The sequence below is a fragment of the Microtus oregoni genome, unplaced genomic scaffold (genome assembly GCF_018167655.1).
Source record: "Microtus oregoni isolate MIOR12 unplaced genomic scaffold, Mior012 000274F_ref0000193, whole genome shotgun sequence".
Lineage (NCBI taxonomy): Eukaryota > Metazoa > Chordata > Mammalia > Rodentia > Cricetidae > Microtus > Microtus oregoni.
This window is the reverse complement of record NW_024544952.1, coordinates 15,748-36,978: the sequence shown is the minus strand read 5'-3', so window position 1 is coordinate 36,978 and position 21,231 is coordinate 15,748. Positions and strand designations below refer to the sequence as shown.

Sequence of the window (21,231 nt, the reverse complement as noted above, 5' to 3'; positions counted from 1 at the left end):
AGAAAGATGGCTTGGCATATAAAAGTATTTGCCACAAAAGCTTGACAATGTATTTGATCTCCAGGACCCACATGATGGAGGGTGATGAATGAACATGGGGTCTACTGAATTTGTACTATATGTACTAAATGAGCCTAGAGGAAGTGTGTCACTTGGGGCAAGCTTTGGGGTTTCAGAAGCCTAAGTCAGGCCTAGTGGTGTGTTCTCGTTCTCTCTCTCTCTCTCTCTCTCTCTCTCTCTCTCTCTCTCTCTCTCTCCTTTCTGCCTGTGGATTTGGATGTCGAACTCTCAGCTCCTTCTCTAGCACCATGTCTGGCTGCACGCCACGATGCTTCCCACCACGTTGATAATGGACTGTACCTCTGAACTGTAAGCCAAGTACCAAATAAATGCTTTTCTTTGTAAGAGTTGCTACGGTTATGGTGTCTCTTCACAGCAATAGAAGAACACTGACTAAAACAGATCCATAAATTCTTATGTCTGAATGGTTGGTATCCAGTTGGCAGAACTGTTTGGAAAGTGTTGGGACCATTTGGAGTCCTGGCCTCCAGTTGCTCTCCCCTGCTCTCCTTTACTTGGCCTTCTGATTTGTGCTACTGAAAGCTCTGACCAGTTCTGCTTCCTGAGCATGTGTTACCTTGTCCTTGATTGAGGATCAGGAGATGAGGTTTTCACCTGCTGGCCCACCTGACTGTGTTGAGTATATAAGCCTCCGTGGTGCTATTCAATAAAGGGCTTCTTTACCAGTGACTAGAGGTGTGTGTTTCAATCTCCAGCCCCTTGCCTGAGGCTCACGAATGGTCCTATAGTGCAGGCACCGCAATACAGGAGTAGTATCATACTGTCATGTAGTAAGCCGGGTGCTACAGGAAAGGATTTGGAGATGTGACTTTTTTGGAGGTGTGTCACTGGGGGTGAGTTTTAAGGTTTCAAAAGGATTGTGCTGTTCCCAGTGTCTTCTCTGCCTCCTGACTGTGGATGACATGTGGGCTCTCAGCTGTTCCTTCACTCCACCATCATGAACTCTAGTTCAGTGAAAGGCTGTCTTTTAGAAGTTGCCTTGCTCAGGTGCTTTCAAACAAAACAGTGACCTGAGTTCAATTCCCAGAATCCAAATAAAAAAGCTGAGGGCACTGGCTAGACATTTGCTTCTCTTGTAAAATAGTGGAGTTTGGTTCCCAGAACCTCTGTTAGGCAGTTCACAAATGCCTATAACTCCAGGGATCCAGTGCCCTCTTCAGTCCTCCAGCCAACCTTGCTCTAATCAGTGAGACACCTCCTGAAAACAACAACAAATCCCAAGGTAGACTGAGCCTAAGGAAGAACACCTGAGTTCACCTCTGGCCTCCACACAAACGAGCACATACTCACATCTCCACGAACAAGCACCAACATGCACTCTCACCACAACAAAAATCGGGCTGAGTAAATGGCTCAGCGGATAAGACTGCATGCTGTGAAAACAAGAGCACCCGAGTCTAAATCCCCAGCATGGCTGGACATCCTAGAGAGTCCTTGTGTTGAGGAACAGACAGGAAGAGCCCAAGAGCTTGTTGGCCATCTGCTCTAGCCCAAACGGGGAGCTTCAGGCTCAGTTCTAGATCCTGTCAAAGAAAAGTGGAGTTGGCTATGGTGGTACACGCCTTTGAACCCAGCACTGGGGAGGCAGAGGCAGGTGGATCTCTGAGTTCAAGTCCAGCCTGATCTACAGAGTGAGTTCCAGGACATCCAGGGCTGTTACACAGAGAAACCCTGTCTTGGGGATGGGAGAAAAGGTAGAGAACAACAGAGAATGACTCTGGATATCCTCCTCTGGCCTATGCATGTGCAGTTGTATGCATGTACAAGTACATGTACACGCGTACACACACACACACACACACACACACACACACACACACCAAAAAAGTACTTTTCACAGAGGTAACAGCTAACAGAACCCAAGAAAAAATTCTGGGTGCAGCAGTATGCGCTTGTAATATCAGCACTAAAGATATGGAGACAGGAGGCTCTCTAGGAATCACTAGTGAATTCCTGGTTCAGGGAGACTCATTTCATAAAATAAGCTGAAGAAGTGACTGAGGAAGTCACCCAATAGCAATCTGTGGCTTATACACAAGAACAATAAAGAAAACAAAAGAAAAAGGGTAAAGAAAATAGATTAAGTTCTTTTTCAATCAACTTTTCTCTTTCAATTCACTTACCAAAGCTGCAAAAGCCCATCCAGTTTTATTAAAGAGGAATTCCATATTGCTTCTTCGCAGATACACAAGTCCACCAATAACAGCCAGAAGCAATCCCAACATTAGGGGTCCAGCATAATTTGGAGGTCTAATTACTCTAATCTAATGGAAAAGAGAGAGAAAAACATTCTAAGATATAAAATTTATTTTCTAATTAATAATAATGAAATGAAAGCAGTCAAAAACGTATTTTCAGGAAAAATATTTTTTTTCTTTTTCTTTCTTTTTTTCTTCTTTTGGTTTCTTCTTTTGTTTTAAATTTATTTATTTATTAAGGATTTCTGCCTCCTCCCCACCACCGCCTCTCAATTCCCTCCCCCTCCCCCGATCAAGTCCCCCTCCCTCATCTGCTTGAAGAGCAATCAGGGTTCCCCAGGAAAAATATTTTTAACCATATTACTCCAGTCAAAACTATACCCTAGAAATAATATGTAACAGGCACGGTATTATTTCAATTAAAACACAATACCCCTTAGATTAAGAAATTTTGCCAAGTACACACACTTATGGTCAGGAAAATGGTTTCTAATTGTTCTGAACTCAACAGGCTAAGACAAGGTATTTTATAATTTTACTCAAGATGAGTAAAATTTTTTAATTTTTATCAAGATGATCCTGTTAAATCCTACTTAAGAAAGATCTACCAAATGATTCCATCTCAGTGACATGAAGACAAGACCAGCTATGACTCCCAGTTCAGATTCAAAGACAGTGAAAAAAAGACTTTTTGTAAAGTAGGGAAACTTACATTGACATCAGTTCTGTCTGCGATCCAGCGAGCAATCTGTTCAGCTGAAAACCCTCGCACCTGTAACTCGTATGTATCAGCCCTTTTGGGTTTTCCTTTTGGTGGAAAGTTGATGAAAGTTGGAGCGGAATTCATGTTTAGCTGAATCAAAAATAGTCCATGGAAACATTAAGTTACCAAGAAAATAACCTTAACGGCAACTAATTTTTAAAATTAAACATTTTTTTTTAAGACAGGGTTTTGCTGTGTCAACCAGGCTGGCCTTGAACTTGCAATAATCTTCCTGTCTCTGCTTGCTGAGTGCTAGGATTAAAAGAATGTACCAACATGCCTGGGAGAAATTCAGGCTTTTCACACACATGAAGATCGTGATTATCTAAGGAGCGTTGTGGAGTTGGCTTTCAAATGCAAGGCTACCCCTGACTGTAACAATTACATTTTATTATCCAAATAGAAATTTCTAGGTAACATACAATTTTTTTTAACTTGAATAGGAAATTTCCCATACCAGTTATTTAAGGTTGCTCAGAAATTCTTAAAAAGTTAGGTATACATTCATGACACCTAAACTTATTTTATATGGCTGTTACAACCTCATGATACTAAAACAAGAAGAGTTCAGGTTAAAGGACTGTTAGAGCAATACTCTGAGTTTAAGACAAGCTTGGACACTTGGCAAGACCCTGTCTTGAAATAAAACACCAGACATGTAGTCACACATCTGTAACCCCAGCACTGGAGAGGCAGAGGCAGGTGGATATTTATGAGTTGGAGGTCAGTCAAGTCTGCACAGCAAGTTCCAGAATAGGCACCTTCCAACTGCTAGGAGTATAGGAACAAGTGCCTGGCTTGTTCTTTATATATTTACAAAATAAAATTTGTGTAAGTCCCAGAAAAACAAATCCTTGAAGGGCAGGAACAACCTTCTGTGAAATAAGGCAATTATCTGGAAGACAGGGCTGTATTCTGGAGCAGAGATGATGTTGGGGGAACCAGATTGATCCCAAGCTATGTTGACTTTGGATTGACCATCTTGATGAACCAGAACTGAGAAAATGATCAGATGACACCTTCACCTGGCTGTTTAATTAATTACACATACCTCTCCCCACTGCCCAATTCTTCTGTTTAAACTAGTAGCAATAGAAGGAGCCACTAGTCATCTGTTCTTCCCACATTGAACAAATTCCTCTCTGCTTTACATGCACACACACACACACACACACACACACATTTGTGTGTTTGAGTGTGTATGTGTGTAAGTTATCAGGTAGGATGATGAACACTTATAGTCCCAATACTTGGGAGATGGAGGAGAAAGGATTGGAAGTTTGTATCCAGCCTTTGCTATACAGACCATGCCACACAACACACTTAAAAGTGTACACAGACCATGCCACACAACATGCTGGTTGGCGTTGGTTACTGACTTTTTTTGATTAGTCAAATTTTGCTTTTAGTTTACTAGCTACTCTAGCTTTTGCATTAAAGTATTCCTATTTAACTTCTTAACAATATTTTTAGATTTATGTGTATGAGTGTTTTGCTTGCATGTATGTATGTGTACTATATGCATGCCTGCTGCCCGTGAAGACTAGAAGAAGGCATCAGGTTCCTTGGAAGTGGAGTTATGGATGGTTTTGAACTACCATGTGGGTGCTGGGTATCAAACCCAAGTCCTCTGCAAGAGGAATGAGTGATCTTAACCAAGTAGCCATACCTCCAGCCCCACTATTTAACTTCTTGTAATCATCAAAATTGTATTTTGCTTTATCCATGCTTTATTCCTATATACAAGAAAAAAAATCAAACATCTTACCATTTGAAATACATCAGAACCTTCATCAAAATCCACCATGGCAAAAAATATTCTGTTGGTAAATGCACTGGAGTACCGCCAAGAGTTTGCCAGAATCTGGAATTCTTCATCAGCTTGCCTGAATAAAATCAGATCGGTGGGGAATAAAGCAAAAAATATATGAAACAATTTAAAAATCAACCCAGTTTATCAGCAGTAAAACAAAACCTAATTAAATAATAGCAATTTGTTGCTGTTGTTTTTTTGAGACAAGTGTTTCGCTGTGTACCTGGCTATCCTGGAACTCACTCTGTAAACAAGGCTGGCCTTGAACTCAGACAGTCGCCTGCATCTGCTTCCAGAGACCTGGGTTTAAAGGCATGTGCCACAACTGTCTAGCATAATAGCAATTTTTAGTAAAAGAAATATTAAAAATTATTGGCAAGCTGGGTGGTGGTGGCAGCACATTCCTTTAATTCCAGCTGTGAGGGAAGAAGAGGCAGGTGGATCTGAGTTTGAGGCTGGCCTGATCTACAGATTAAGTTCAGGACAGCCAGGGTTATTACACAGAGAAACCCTGTCTCAAAAAAAAAAAAAAGGTTATTGGTACATAATTCAGGTATAGTTAGAACACAATCAGTTAGAAGACACTTTGTTTAAGTATAAAAGAAGCCTCACATCTAAGTGATGGAAATCTCACCAGAAATTAGTAATTACATGACTCCATTCCATGCTTTATACTTTTATACTGTTTATTTTTGAATCCCAAAACAATTTTTCTTTTTTTTAAAAGAGTCATTTATTTATTTAATGGGCACTGGTGTTTTGCTTGTATATATTCTGTGTGAGGGTGTTGGATCCCTTGGAAATGGAGTTACAGACAGTCCTGTGCTGCCATGTGGGTGCTGGGAATTGAACCCAAGTTCTGTGGAAGAACAGTCAGTGCTCTTAACCACTGAGCCATCTCTCCAACCACCCAAAACAATTAAAAAATTTTTTTTGGAGATGGGAGGTCTCACTAGGTAGCCCTGGCTATTCTGTAACTCTGTAGACCAGGCTGGCCTTAATTTACAGAGATCTGCCTGCTTCTGCTTCCAGATTAGATGTATGTGCCACCACAGCCAGGCTCCAAAACATCTTTGGTAGTCACAAAACAAAGAAATGCAGCTAACATCCTCTATACACTATGGAGGCTTTCCCTCCTTTGGTGGTTTTTCCCCTAAGACAGTTTCTTTGTGTAGCCCTAGACCCGGAACTAAAGGATTTATTTCTAGGTACATATGTCTGTGTGAGGATGTGTGCACATGAGTGCCAGTGCCCACTGAGGCCAGAGGCATCAGATCTACTGATCTGGAGCTGGAGTTACGGGAGGTTGTCAGCTGCCCAACATGGGTTCCTAGAACTGAGTTGGGTACTCTGCAAGAGCAATAATGGGCTCTAACAGCTGGTCTCTCTCCAGCCAGTGTGCTGCTTCCACTCTTGTTTTTAAGACAGGGTCTTGCTATGTTGCTCAACCTATACCACACTACTGGTCTCAAATGCTCCTTCTGTTTCAGACTCCTTGTAGGAAGGAGTATGGGCATACAACAATTTTTGGGTTTGGTGCTGGGGATTGAACCCAGGGTCCCACACATTCTAGGCAGGAATCTAACACTGATTGATACCCCAAATTCTCACAATTTTGAGACCCTAAATCATCAGGCAAAGAAGATCTAACAGCCTACCTTAAATATCAAAAGTATGTAACCAGACAGACACAGTGGCACAGGCCTGTAAAACTAACGCTCAGAAGGCAAAGATAGTCAAAGTTAAAACCCTGCCTGCTGTTATAGCAAGTTCAGAACAGCCAGGGCTACACAGTGAGACTTTGTATCAAATTTTTAAAAATTAAATAAGATCTGGAGGCTGAGAAGATGACTCAATCAGTAAAAATGCTTGCTTTGAAAGCATGAGGACATTAGTTCATCTCCCAGAAGTCATGTTTAAAAAGCAAGAGTGGTGATAGCCTCCTAATTGCAGCACTTGGGAAGCAGAGACAAGCGGATGCCTCGAGCTGGCTGGTTAGCTAATCCAGCCTAACCAGTGTGCTCCAGGCAAAGGAGAGACCTTGCTTCAAAGGAGGTAGACAACATTTCTGAAGATGACACCAAATACTCAGGCCTCTACACCCAGGCACACACATGTACCCACACACATATGAACACATGTACAAACTCTCACACATACTCTGAGGCACAGATGCTATTTTGGTAAGTAAAAATACAATCAGATGAATTATTACAATAAATGACAAGAAAAATCTAGGGACTTGAGATGAACAAACCTTCAGTTATCCTTGAATTTTCCTTTATGTTTTCATTTTATTTTTGTCTCTTTTTTCCTTTTGGTTATTTGAGACATGGTTTCTCTGTAGCTTTGGAGCCGATCCTGGAACTCACTTGATAGACCAGGTTGGTCTGCCTCCCAAGTGCTAGGATTAAAGGTATGTGCCACTACTGCCCAGCTTATTTCATTCTAAAGGTCTGTTTATTTACATGTTTTTCCCATGTGTATATGTCTTTCCTTATCTTACTTTCTTTTCAATCCTTTGGGGTTAAATCTAAGTAACATAAATGCATAAACATACTTATTTATCAAAGAAAGTTTGGGGGTTCTAGTATTTCTGTTTTATTTTTTAACTCTTTATTCTTCTAGAAAACTTTTTTTTTTGGTTTTTGAGACACAGTTTCTCTGTGTAACAGCTCTGGCTGTCCTGGAAATAACTTTGTAAACAAGGATGGCCTGAATCCACCTGCCTCTGCCTCCCAAGTGCTGGGTCTAAGGGTGTGTCTCACCACCACCCAGTTAGAAAACATTTTTTTCATCTGTGATAAACTTTTTAATTCCATCCTTTTCTATTCTGTATGTATTTTAGTGCTGGAGATTAAACCTAGAGTCTATTTCATTTTGACATGCACTAATCTATTCTCTATCCACATTTTTTGTTTTTTTTTTTTTTTTAAAAAACTTTATTTAACTTCATTTCATGCACATTGGTATAACGATGTCAGATTCTCTTGAACTGGAGCTACAGACAGCTGTGAGCTGCCATGTGGGTGCTGGGAATTGAACCCGGGTCCTCTGGAGGAGCAGTCAGTGCTCTTAACCACTGAGTCATCTCTCCAGCCCCTCTATCCACATTTTGTAAATTTTGTTCAGTATCCCAAACATGAACATAAGCAAATCATTTTAGTGTCTAGAGATGAAATCAAAGGATTCATACCAATTGTGGGACCATAATGAACAAATTTACAGCATAAATATTCAATCCTGGCATTGACTACTATATTCCTGATGAAAAGCTATTTGGAGGGGGAGAGGTAGTTGTTATGATATGATGGTGGCACAGAGACTGTGCCAACTAGCCTATGGTCCAGTGGCACGCTAATGCCTCAACAAAACATTTGTAGCTCCTCAGACACACATAGCTAGAAGGCTCCACTCTGGAAATGATTTCTCTTATACTTCCAGTTCCCCTTATACCTCTTCCTCCATTTCTAGGCAATGAACTGGTTCAAACATTTCCTAAGGACAAGGCTGGAGTGATGGCTCAGCAGTTAAGAGTATTGTTTGTTCAATTCCCAGCACCTATGTGAAGGCTCACAACTGCCTTTTAACTTCAATTCCAGGAGACTTGACACCCTCTTCTGGCCTGTGGGCCCTTCACTCAAGTGGCACACAGACATATATGCAGGCAAAACACTCACCCACGTACAACTGTTTTTAATTACATAAGGGGTTAGAGAGTTGCCGCTACTGTTAAGAGCGTACACTGCTTTTGCAGAGAATCTGAGTTTGGTTGTAAGAACAACATCAGGCAGCTTACAAGCATCTGTAATGGATCATGTTAGCCTCTATAGGTATCTACATTCACATGCCAACTCCTCTGAGCCAACTCACCAGCCCTTGAAAGGGAGTTTTACACTATTTCATTTAAGTTTCACCTCCTCTCCACCTATACATAATTAAGAAGAGAACAAAAGTGGCTGGAGGGCTGGAGAGATGGTACAGCAGTTAAGAGTACTGCCTGCTCTTCCAAAGGTCCTGAGTTCAATTCCCAGTAACCACATGGTGGCTCACAACCATCTGTAATGAGATCTGGTGCCCTCTTCTGGCCTGCAGGCAGAGTACTGAGAATACTGTATACGTAATAAATAAAAATCTTTTTTAAAAAGTGGCTGGGAATGGGGCTGGAGAGATGGCTCAGTGGTTAAGAGCATTGCCTGCTCTTTCAAAGGTCCTGAGTTCAATTCCCAGCAACCACATGGTGGCTCACAACCATCTGTAATGAGGCCTGGTGCCCTCTTCTGGCCTGCAGGGGTACGTGTAGGCAGAACATTGTATACATAATAAATAAATAAATAAATAAATATTTAAAAAAAAAAGTGGCTGGGAAGATGGCTCAGGTATTAAGAGAATTTATTGCTCTTGTAGAGAACCTAACTTTACTTCTCAGTACCCAGGTCAGGTGGTTCACAACCACCTGTAACTCTAGCTCCAGGAATATCAACTGCCTCTGGCCTCCGAGGGAACCTGAACTCATGCGCACATACCTCTGTATAGATACACATAATAAAAATCAAACCTTTAAACAATAAAAATAAGGTTAGGCATGGTGGCACACACATTTAACCCTAGCATCTGGGAGGCAGAGGCAGGTTGATCTCTGTGAGTTCAAGGCCAGCACAGCCTACATATTATCAAGTTTCAGGACAGTCAAGGATATACAGTGAGACCCAGTTTAAAAGAAATACAGTAAAAATCCCCTTTGAAGGGCTGATGAGCTGGCTCAGGGTGTAAAGGAGCTGGCTGCTGAGACTTACAATCTAAGTTCAATTTCTGGGACTTATATGCTAGAGAGAGACAACCAACTTCCACACCTGTTTTCTGACCTCTATATACTTGCATAATATTCATGTACACACAAATAAATAAATCCCCTATAACAAACTATAACTCTACTTCAGAAATATAAAATAAAACCCCAAAAGAAAAAAAGTGTGAAATTGAAAGCATTTATAAACCCTTCCTTTTGGAGTACTGGGGATTGAACCCAGGACTTTTTCTAATGCTAGGCAATTGTCTACCCTGATATCCTGAGCTACATCCTCAGCCTAAAAGTATTTGTAACATGGGGCCAGGAGATACTCAGTGGGTGGAAGAAAGTACTTGCCATGTAAGCCTGTTGACTTGTGTTCTATCCCTAGACTCTATGGTGGAAGGATCCTGTTGGAAGGACAAAATTGACTTCTGACAGTTGTTCTCTGGCCTCTACATGTAACACCGTGCACACAAATGCACTCACTCCCACGTGCATGTACAAATACATAACAAAAATTATGTCACAGTCAGGCAGTGGTGGTGCAAGTCTTTAATCACAGCACTGGCGAGGCAGAGGCAGGCGGATCTCTGTGAGTTCAAGGCCAGCCTGGTCTATAAGAGCTAGTTCCAGAACAGGCTCTAAAGCTACAGAGAAACCCTGTCTCGATAAACTTAAAAAAAAAAATGTCACTACAACTAGTGTATAAACTGATTATCAATCCAAATGGTGGCTCTTTGATTTTTATAGAATTCATGATAGCTACAATATTTTATTCTTTCTCCCCTACCAATTGCACAACCAAGACTAATTTTTATAAAAGAGTAGTGTTGAAGGCTGGAGAGATGGTTCAGCTGTTCTTCTAGAGTTCCTGAATTCAATTCTCAGCAACCACGTGGCGGCTCACAATTATCTGTAATGGGATCTGATTCCCTCTTTTGGCATGAATGAATACAGAACACTTACATACACAAAATACATAAATCTTAAAAAAACAAAACAGTAATAGTGTCTGTTATATAACCCATGAGTAAGGTATAATCTATTTATTAACGAACCCATTGTACAAATTTGATTCTTCTGAGAAAGAAAAACAGTTAAAAACCAAAAACCAATTTAATTTCAAAGTGGAGATGAAAGATCATACTTGCAAACGACACACTGTCTGTGAAGTTGGAGAGCAGTGAACATCACAATAACAGAGTAATTTCTTGGTGGCGCTTTAACAAGGCGACGGAACTTGTCTCCATTCATTCTTATTACAGGTCTTTTATTGGTCCATTCCATCAGCTGACTAACCTTCTCAGATAACACCATCTACAAAAGACAAAATGAGATCTTGTGAATATACTCAAATTGGCATTTAAGGTTGGGTTTAGCAGGTCTTGTTTATAATTACAGTTACCCAGGACATTAAAATAAGAGGATCTCCTGAGCCCCAAAGCCCAAGACCAGCTTGGGCAACATAGTTAAGACCTAAACCTCAAATATCAGGAACAAAAAGCCACAAAGAGGTGTGGTGGCATATGCCTATTATCCCAGCACTCAGGAGGTGAAGGCAAGTTCATAGTTTGAGGCCGACCTAAGATTCCTACCAAAACACTATCCAAAAAAAAAAAAAATCCCACAAAAACAAACAAAGAAAAACAGCTGAGCATTGTAGAACATGCCTTTATTCTTAGCACCTGGGAGCAGAGGCAGGTGGATCTCTTTGAGTTTAAGGCCAAACCTGATCTACTTAGTAAGAAACCTTGCTTCACCAAGTATTTGTAGTGGAGGAGTCTGCAGTAGCAGCAGCAACAGCAAAAATACAATAAAACCAAAAAGTCACTTTAGGGCTAATAACCTGAGTTTGATCCCAGGAATCTATGGTAAAAGGAGAGAACCAATTAGAACTTGTTCTCTGACTCTACACATGTGCTGTAGTGCATGCATACTTACACAATGAAATAAGTATATATGTTAAAATTACTTTAGCAAAGCAACTTTTTTTTGTGTTTGTGTGGGGGGTTGAGACAGGGTTTCTCTGTGTAACAGCACTGACTGTCCTGGAACTCACTCTGTAGACCAGGCTAGCCTTGAACTCACGGAGATCGGCCAGGCTCTGCCTCCCAAGTGCTGGGATTAAAGGCATTTACCACCATCGCCTGCCTTGCAAAGCTCCTTTCTTAAGCTAAGCCCACCAAGCAGAGGTACACAGAATATAGGAATCCCAGAGGGTGGACTAATGGCTCACAACTTCCTGTGACTCGAGTTCCAGGGGATCCAAACCTCTCTAGCCTCTTTAGACATTTGTACACCTGTCTCCACACATGTGATAAACAAAAATTCATGCAGGTACAGAAACATAGAAATAAAAGAAAACAAATTAATCTTTTTAAAAAAGAAAATATAAATCCTATGAAATAAATTGGGAGCTGGTCCTGATGATACTTTTTCTTTTTTTGTGGTAAGATCTCATCTGGCAGCTCAGATGGACCAGAAATTTGAAATCCTCAAGCCTCATTCACCTGAGCACCAAGATTACATGGTAAGCCACCACAAGTGACTCAAATATTCTTTTTTTTTTTTTTTTTTTTTTGGTTTTTCGAGACAGGGTTTCTCTGTGGTTTTGGAGCCTGTCCTGGAACTAGCTCTTGTAGACCAGGCTGGTCTCGAACTCACAGAGATCCGCCTGCCTCTGCCTCCCGAGTGCTGGGATTAAAGGCGTGCGCCACCACCGCCCGGCTCAAATATTCTTTCTTAAAAATTATCCTTGCCGGCCTTGGTGAGTTCCCGATAGAACATCCCCATTGTCTCAGTGTGTGGGTGCACCCCTCGTGGTTCCTTGCTCGTGCTCCGTCTCCTTCTGCTCCTGATTTGGACCTTGAGATTTCTGTCCGGTGCTCCCATGTGGGTCTCTGTCTCTGTCTCCTTTCATCGCCTGATGAAGGTTAATATTCATGAGGATGCCTATGTGTTTGTCTTTGGATTCACCTTCTTATTTAGCTTCTCTAGGAACATGAATTATGAGCTCAATGTCCTTTATTTATGGCTAGAAACCAAATATGAGTGAGTACATCCCATGTTCCTCTTTTTGGGTCTGGCTTACCTCACTCAGGATAGTGTTTTCTATGTCCATCCATTTGTATTCAAGAAGTCCTTGTTTTTTACTGCTGAGTAATACTCTAATATGTATATATTCCATACTTTCTTCATCCATTCTTCCATTGAAGGGCATCTAGGTTGTTTCCAGGTTCTGGCTATTACAAACAATGCTGCCATGAACATAGTTGAGCATATACTTTTGTTGTATGATAGGGCCTCTCTTGGGCATATTCCCAAGGTCTGAAAAAGCATGGGATAAATCCGGACTAGCTGAACATAGCGGACAATGAGGAATACTGAGAACTCAAGAACAATCGCAGTGGGTTTTTGATCCTACTGCACGTACTGGCTTTGGGGGAGCCTAGGCAGTTTGGATGCTCACCTTATGAGACCTGGATGGAGGTGGGTGGTCCTTGGGCTTCCCACAGGTCAGGGAACCCTGATTGCTCTTCGAGCAGATGAGGGAGGGGGACTTGATCGGGGGAGGGGGAGGGAAATGGGAAGCGGTTGCGGGGAGGAGGCAGAAATCCTTAATAAATAAATAAATTAAAAAAAAATTATCCTTGCCGGGTGGTGGTGGCACACGCCTTTAATCCCAGCACTCGGGAGGCAGAGGCAGGCGGATCTCTGTGAGTTCAAGGCCAGCCTAGATGGTCTACAAAGGGAGTTCCAGGACAGGCTCCAAAGCTACAGAGAAACCTTGTCTCGAAAAAACCAAAAAAAAAAAAAAATATCCTTAAACTTTAGTATTTTATAAGATTTAAGATGAGGGTGGTGGTACAGGAGGAAGAGGATCAAGATTTCAAGGTTGCCTCACCTTTATAGAGTTCCAGGCCAACCTGGTTTACATGAGACACCATCTTTTTTGTTTTTATATTTTGGTTATTCGAGACAGGGTTTCTCTGTGTAGTCCTGGCTGTCCTAGAACTAGCTCTGTAGACCAGGCTGGCCTCAAACTCAGTGCTGAGATTAAAGGTGTGTGTGGTGGTAACCACACAGCTCATGAGACACATCTTAAAAACACCAAAAAATTTAAGCAAACATTATACTTTAAAGTACATTACTATTTAATAATATATAAAATAATATAAAATCATAAAAGATTTCGTTTGTCAAAGATTCTAAAGAATGTTGAATTGAACCGCTGGTATATGCTTTTGGTTTTTGTTGTGTTGTCTGTTCATAGTCATCGTTGCCCCACACACCCCCCTACTGTGAAACAGTTTCTTTGTGTAATAGCTCTGACTGTCCTGGAGGTTTTTTTTTTCTTTTTGGAACAGGGTCTCATATAGTCTAGACTGGCCTCAAACTTGAGGTGATTCTTCTGCCTCAGTCTCCTGAGTTTCAGGATTACAAACATGAACTACTCTGCAAATACAGAGAACAGTATTTTCAACAAATCATGCTTGCATAAATGAAAACCTCAAAGATATAAAACCCTAAACACACTTTACTTAGGTGCTAGGAATTTAGGTCAGATGGTAGGGTGTTTTCCCAGCATGCATAAGGCCCTGAGTTTTCTCCCCAGCGCTACATAAATCAGGTATGGTGGTGAATGCCTACAAGTACAACACTTGGAAAGCGAAGACAGGAGGATCAGGTGTTCAAGGCCATCGTTGGAGGCCACTCTGGGATATATAAAAAAAAAAAAAACAAAAAAGAATACAACTCGGGCTGGAGAGATGGCTCAGCAGTTAAGAGCATTGCCTGCACTTCCAAAGGTCCTGAGTTCAGTTCCCAGCAACCACATGGTGGCTCACAACCATCTGTAATGAGGCCTGCAGGAAGAATACTGTATACATAATAAACAAATAAATAAATAAATAAAAAGAATTTAACATCTCAACTGGCAAAATGGGAAGGTGCAGTCATAAAATACATTTAAAAAAAAAAAAAGAATACAACTCAATGCCACTATACACCCTTTAATAAAATGAAATACAGTGGCAACAGCAAATCCTGGAGAGGATGTTGAATGAGGTCTTTCATACACTGCTGTTAGAGAAGGTAGATAAGGCCTACTACAGCTTCTTTTAATATTTTATTATTCAATAAAGCTCGGGAGTCAAGGGCTGGAGAGATGGCTCAGAGGTTAGGAGAACTGACTGCTGTTCTGGAGGTCCTGAGTTCAATTCCCAGCAACCACATGATGGCTCACACCCATCTATAATGAGATCTGGTGCCCAGAACACTATATACATAATAAATAAATTAAAAAAAAGCTTGGGAGTCAAATATTAGGGAATAAACCTTATTGATTCATGGAGCTATGGGGCAAAGAACACTTTACACTCTTCTCCACCTTTCCAATCGAAAAGAACAAGCATCTTTTCGGCCCCTCCTTATACTCTACACCCCTCTATCTACTCTGAGTGAGCCAGAAAACTCTATTGTTCACTCAATGGACGGCCTTAGAGTGAAAACAAACCTCCCACAACATTTCTCCCTTTTTGTGTAAATAAAAGGAAAAGGTTTTAACTCTAACATAGTAAAACTATATATAACAAGGTATTAGTTGTTGTTTTTTTTTTTTTCGAGATGGGGTTTCTGTGTATTTTTGACTGTCCTGGAACTCACTCTGTAGACTAAGCTGGCCTCGAACTCAAAGAGATCCACCTGTCTCTGCCTCCCGAGTGCTGGGATGAAAAGCATGCACCACCACTGCCTAGATCAAAAAGGATCAGTTTTAACAAAGTGAAACTATATATAATAAGAACAATTATCAAGTAAAAAATACATTCACAATGTCCAGTCCATTATGTATTTGGCAAATTCAGATAAAATACTTCATTATCTATCCTATCTTGGTGAGTCCCAAAATTTTGTATCTAGTTTTAGTTTTTTCTATCTAATTTAACTTCTAAGGAAAACTCTAACAATTTAATTTTCAATCCCATCAAAGACTTGAGTAGTGCAGAGCAAGCAACTTCTAAAACTATAGAAATAACAGAGACATCTGGCTACCTAGAAAGTCACCTCAAGGTTCCTCTCTAACATTGGGGCATCCATCTTTGGCCTAAAGGCCTAAGATATCTAACAGAAGTTTTTGTGAAGAAGGAAATTTTGAAGGACTGTCCCAAGTCTTGGCAAAGTTTGGCAGTCACTTCTTTTGTGTCCAACTTGTCTAATTTGGACAGCACACTGTTAGTTAAGGCAAGGGCAGTTTCTTGCCCAAATGGCTATCTTTGCCACAATGAAAGCAAACTCAAAATGGAGGTTCATTGATGCCCATCACCCTTTTAAAGTAAACTGGTGCTGCCAGTAATAGATATTTCTCACTGTCATGAAAAGCCTTGTTATTAAAACATTTTAAATGTTAAATTCTGTAGGTCTCTGCAGTGTTTGAAGACCATCTATCTATATATAGAGACCATAAATATATATAGACTATCTATCTATCTATCTATCTATCTATCTATCTATCTATCTATCTATCTATGACCTTGAAAACATACCTAACATAATTGTTAAGTTTGATTGTTGTATTATGACTAACTACTAACCTGTCTTTCATTATAATCCTGAATAGCTTTCAAGGACTAAAACTTTATATTACATTTCAAAATGAGCTGCATAGGTATAATACCTTAAACAAGAATAGAAACATATACAGCATAAGAAAAATAATCCTAAATTTGTATCAATGTACAAAAATATCTTAAACAATGAAAGAAACATATATACAATATAACAAAACATATATACAGTATAACAAAAATAACCTTAAATTTGTATCATATACAAAAACCCATACCAAGCCGGGCCGTGGTGGGGCATGCCTTTAATCCCAGCACTTGGGAGGCAGAGGCAGGCGGATCTCTGAGTTCGAGACCAGCCTGGTCTATAAGAGCTAGTTCCAGGACAGGCTCCATCCAAAACCACAGAGAAACCCTGTCTCAAAAAAGAAAAAGAAAGAAAGAAAGAAAGAAAGAAAGAAAGAAAGAAAGAAAGAAAGAAAGAAAGAAAGAAAGAAAGAAAGAAAGAAAAGAAAAACAAAAACCCATACCAGTGTAAAATATTTAAGACTAGTAGTTGCTTTTTCAGTTTGAAAGTATATTCAATAATCTACCTTTTTATCTTATTTCTAAATCCCCCTTTTGTTTTTCAGAACAAGATCACAGAATTTAATCTCCTTAATTTAGTTTCTTCCCTGACCGTGACCAATAACAATGTGTAACCACCTACCCTAAATAATGACAAACATTCATAATCCACCAAATGAATGGAATATACCCACCCCATCTTTTGAGAGTTTAGGTGTCATGTTCTTAAAATTACTTCCTGCCATCTGGAAATGATGGCATATTTGGAGGAGCCTGAGAAAATTGAGATAATCATCAAGTCCCAGGAAAGTTAGCAGTTGTCCAGTCTCCATGTGATGAGAAAGTACAGGACTTATCTGAAGTCCTGGTTGGATTATCTTAGCTAATCACCTTGATATTGTCCTGAACAGTTTGTAGTACAAAGTTTATCTTTGGGGGGGGGGTGTTTGTCAGCGTAGTGGCATGGGTCGCTTTTAGGAATGGTCATGGTTCACTGCAGAAAACTTAAACATCTTAAATGTCTCATGCAGCAAAACTCAGAGAGGTTAAAGGACCACCATCTACTAAATACATTCGGGGTATACAAACTTAGTACTTAGTTACTTGCTTCGGACTCAAGCTCGAAATCACATACAGGAAGCCTATTATTTCAGCTTCTTTTAATGTTTTATTATTCAATAAAGCTCAAGTGTCAAATATTAGGGAATGAATCTGAAAGACTCTAAATGCATTTCTAAGCCCCCTTTAACCCTAAGATATTTTTCTAAAACCTTACACTCACTCTATTTTGGAAAAGGGACAGTTGCACCCGCACTCACACACACACACACACACACACACACACACACACACACACACACGCGCGCGCGAGTGCTGGACTGCTTATCCTCCTGTGTCCTTGTAAATAACCATGTGCTGGACTGCTCATCCCCCTGTGTCCTTGAGAATAGTCTTCAAACGTAACTCCATTTTGGGAATTGAGGCAAATACAACCCACAGATGTTGACTCAGTTCCTGATGTATTGATTTAGTCACTGAACCAAAGGTCAGGATGGACCACAGATGCTCCCCTTATCACCTGACCACACAGCTATTCTCCTGCCCTGGAATAGACCAATCACTACTAGGAACCCTTTGAATAAGCCAATCCGATAAGTTGGAAAACAACCTACAGTCCCCCCCCTCCTTGTGCCTGTGGCTTTTTTGCTTTAAAAGATGGGCTGCAACAGCTATTGATGTCCTTCATATCCCGAACCTGAAGGACCCAAAATCCTCTTGCTTTTGCATCAATTTATGGTTATGTGAATGGTGTCTGGAGCAACTCCTCCCTGATGTTTGGACATCTAGTCCAACAAATCCAGTTGATTCATGGAGCGACAGAGAAAAGATCACTTCACCCTTTTCTTTTTAGCCTCTCCTTGTTCTCTGCATCCTTCTATCTTCTCTGAATCCATTAGAAAACTCTATGGTCCACTCCATGGGTGGTCTTGGAGTGAAAACACAAATAGTTCTCCTACAGCAAAGCCACCTGAGAAAAGCATTTGGAAGTTCCTTAAAAAATAAGCAACTAGAGGATATGATACAGATACACTGAGTACATATATCAGATTGTTAAAGAATTTGGATAGTCTAAAAATAAATAAAATAAAATAAAAGCAACTAAACACAGCTCTTCTCAGTTCAGAGAACACTGGCTCACATTTTTAGTCTTTTTAGTTTTAGTTTGAGACAGCTCACCACTAGTCCCATAGTTTCTTCCTAAAGTTCTTAAAAAATAAAATTATCTTCAAAATACTGCTTAAAGTGAGAGCAATTAAGTATACTTTCTGAAAATAAACTGAAGCCAGATCACAACAGATGAAGTAGTTTTAAACTTCTACATAAAATTTCATGAACACAACCTGGAATTTCACAATTAGATGGTAGAACTAGGGGTGGCAGTACATACCTGCAGACATAACTACTTGGAAGTCTGGGACAGGATAGTTGCTTAAGCCAGAAGTACAAAGCAAGATGAAATAACACAGTGAGATTCAATCTCAAAAAAAAAAGCAAAATAAGCTGGGTGGTGATGGCTCATGCCTTTAATCCCAACACTCGGAAGAGAAAGGCCAGCTTGATCTACAAAGTGAGTGCCAGGACAGCCAGGGACTACAAAGAGAAACCCAATATCTTGAAATAGCAAGAAAACAGCAAACTATTATTTTAATATATCTTAAAATAAGTAAGCCTAGCTTGGTTTTATAGAGAAAATACCGTTCAGAATGTGAACATGTCTGGCAGCAAATTCTGTTAAAAGCACAGATTTCTCCATTTCATCTTCCAATAGACTTGACTGAGTAGATCTAGAAAAATCTTCAAGAATATGGAATTCTAACAGATGCAACGCAATGACCAGCAAAATTCTTCAAAGACCTCGAAAGAACGGTACTCAATTTCATATGGAAAGCAAAAAACCCAAGATAGCATGAACAATAAAAGAACGTGTGGGGGCATTACAATCCTTGACTTCAAACTACTACAGAGCTACAGTACTAAAAACAGCCTGGTATTGGCATAAGAACAGACAGGAGGACCAATGGAATGGAATAGAAGACCTGGATATCAATCTACACATCTTCGAACACCTGTTTTTTTTTTTAATTTTTTTTTTATTGCGAAAAGAAGAAAAAATCATAAACAAAAAACAAGTTTCCACCTCCTCCCAGCCTCCCATTTCCCTTCCCCTCCTCCCACCCTTCTCCCCCTCCTCCCACCCTTCTCCCCCTCCCCCCACTCCTCTCCCCCCCCTCCCTCTCCAGTCCACAGAGCAGTCCGTGTTCCCTGCCCTGTGGCAAGTCCTAGGTCCTCCCCCCTCCGTCCATATCTAGGAAGGTGAACATCCAAACTGGCTAGGCTCCCACAAAGCCAGCACATTAAGTAGGATCAAAACCCCCTGCCATTGTCCTTGGTGTCTCATCAGCCCTCATTGTTCGCCATGTTCAGAGAGTCCGGTTTTATCCCATGCTTTCGAACACCTGTTTTTGACAAGGAAGCAAAAATATCAAATGGAAAAAAGAAAGCATATTTATTTATTTATTTTATTGTTTTTTCGAGCCAAGGTTTCTCTGTAGCTCTGGAGCCTGTCCTGGAACTAGCTCTTGTAGACCAGGATGACCTCGAACTCACAGAGATCCGCCTGCCTCTGCCTTCCGATTAGAGGCATGCGCCACCACCACCCGGCTAAGAAAGCATATTTAACAAGTGGTACTGGCATAACTGGATATCAACATGTAGAAGAATGAAAATAGACCCATATCTATCACCATGCACAAAACTCAAGTCCAAATGGATCAAAGACCTCAACATAAAGCTTGCCACACTGAACCTCATAGAAGAGAAAGTGGGAAGTACACTTGAATGCATTGACATGGGGAGACCACTTCCTAAATATAACCATAGCACCACAGACAACTGAGAGAAACAATTAATAAATGGAACCTCCTGAAATTGAAAAGGTTCTGTAAAGCAAAGGACACGGTCAACAAGACAAAATGACAGCTTACAGAATGGGAAAAGATCTTCACTAATCCCACATCAGACAAAGGTCTGATCTCCAAAATATACAAAGAACTCAAGAAATTGGACACCAAAAGAACAATTAATCCAATAAAAAATGGAGTACAGACACAAACAGAGAACTCTTAACAGAGGAATCTAAAATGGCTGAAAGACACTTAAGGAAATGTTCAACATCCTTAATCTTCAGAGAAATGCAAATCAAAACAACTCTGAGACTCCATCTTACACCTGTAAGAATTGCCAAGATCAAAAACACTGATAACAACTTAAGCTGGAGAGGTTGTGGGGAAAAGGGAACACTTCTGCATTGCTGGTGGGAGTGCAAGCTGGTACAACCCCTTTGGATGTCAGTGTGGCGATTTCTCAGAAAAATTAGGAAACAACCTTCCTCAAGACCCAGTAATACCACTTTTGGGTATATACCCAAAGGATGCTCAGTCGTGCCACAAGGACATGTGCTCAACTATGTTCATAGCAGCTTTGTTTGTTTCTGTGAGTTCGAGGCCAGCGTGGTCTACAGAACGAGTTCCAGGCTACACAGAGAAACCTTGTCTCAAAAAAACTAACTAACTAAATAAATAAATAAACAAATAAATCCATTCTTTTAAAAAATAATTTCTTTCTTTCCTTTTTGGTTTTTCAAGACAGGGGTTTCTCTGTGTAGCTCTGGCTGTCTTGGAATTTGCTCTGTAGATTGGGCTGGCCTCGAACTCATAGATCTGCTTGTCTCTGCCTCCCAAGACTGTTAGGATTAAAGGCATGTACCACCACACCTGACCTTATAAAAGAATACATTTTATTTTTAATTATGTGCATATATGTATGTCCCCGTGTGGGTATGTACACATCACTGCAGGTGTCCAGAGTCCAGAATGGGGTGTTAGATCCCCTGA

The 21,231-nt window shown here is 40.5% G+C and overlaps 1 protein-coding gene across 1 annotated transcript in view; it reads right to left on the bottom strand.

Annotated features, from left to right (window-relative positions):
- The window catches only part of LOC121445689 (magnesium transporter protein 1), a 48,056-nt gene that overhangs the window by 16,426 nt on the left and 10,399 nt on the right, over window positions 1-21,231 (bottom strand). The window contains exons 2-5 of the mRNA XM_041647837.1: window positions 10,795-10,964; window positions 4,811-4,928; window positions 2,992-3,132; window positions 2,205-2,345 (exon numbers count right to left, since the gene is read on the bottom strand). Of these exons, the coding sequence (XP_041503771.1) occupies window positions 2,205-2,345; window positions 2,992-3,132; window positions 4,811-4,928; window positions 10,795-10,964 (570 nt within the window). The remainder of the gene's footprint in view (window positions 1-2,204; window positions 2,346-2,991; window positions 3,133-4,810; window positions 4,929-10,794; window positions 10,965-21,231) is intronic.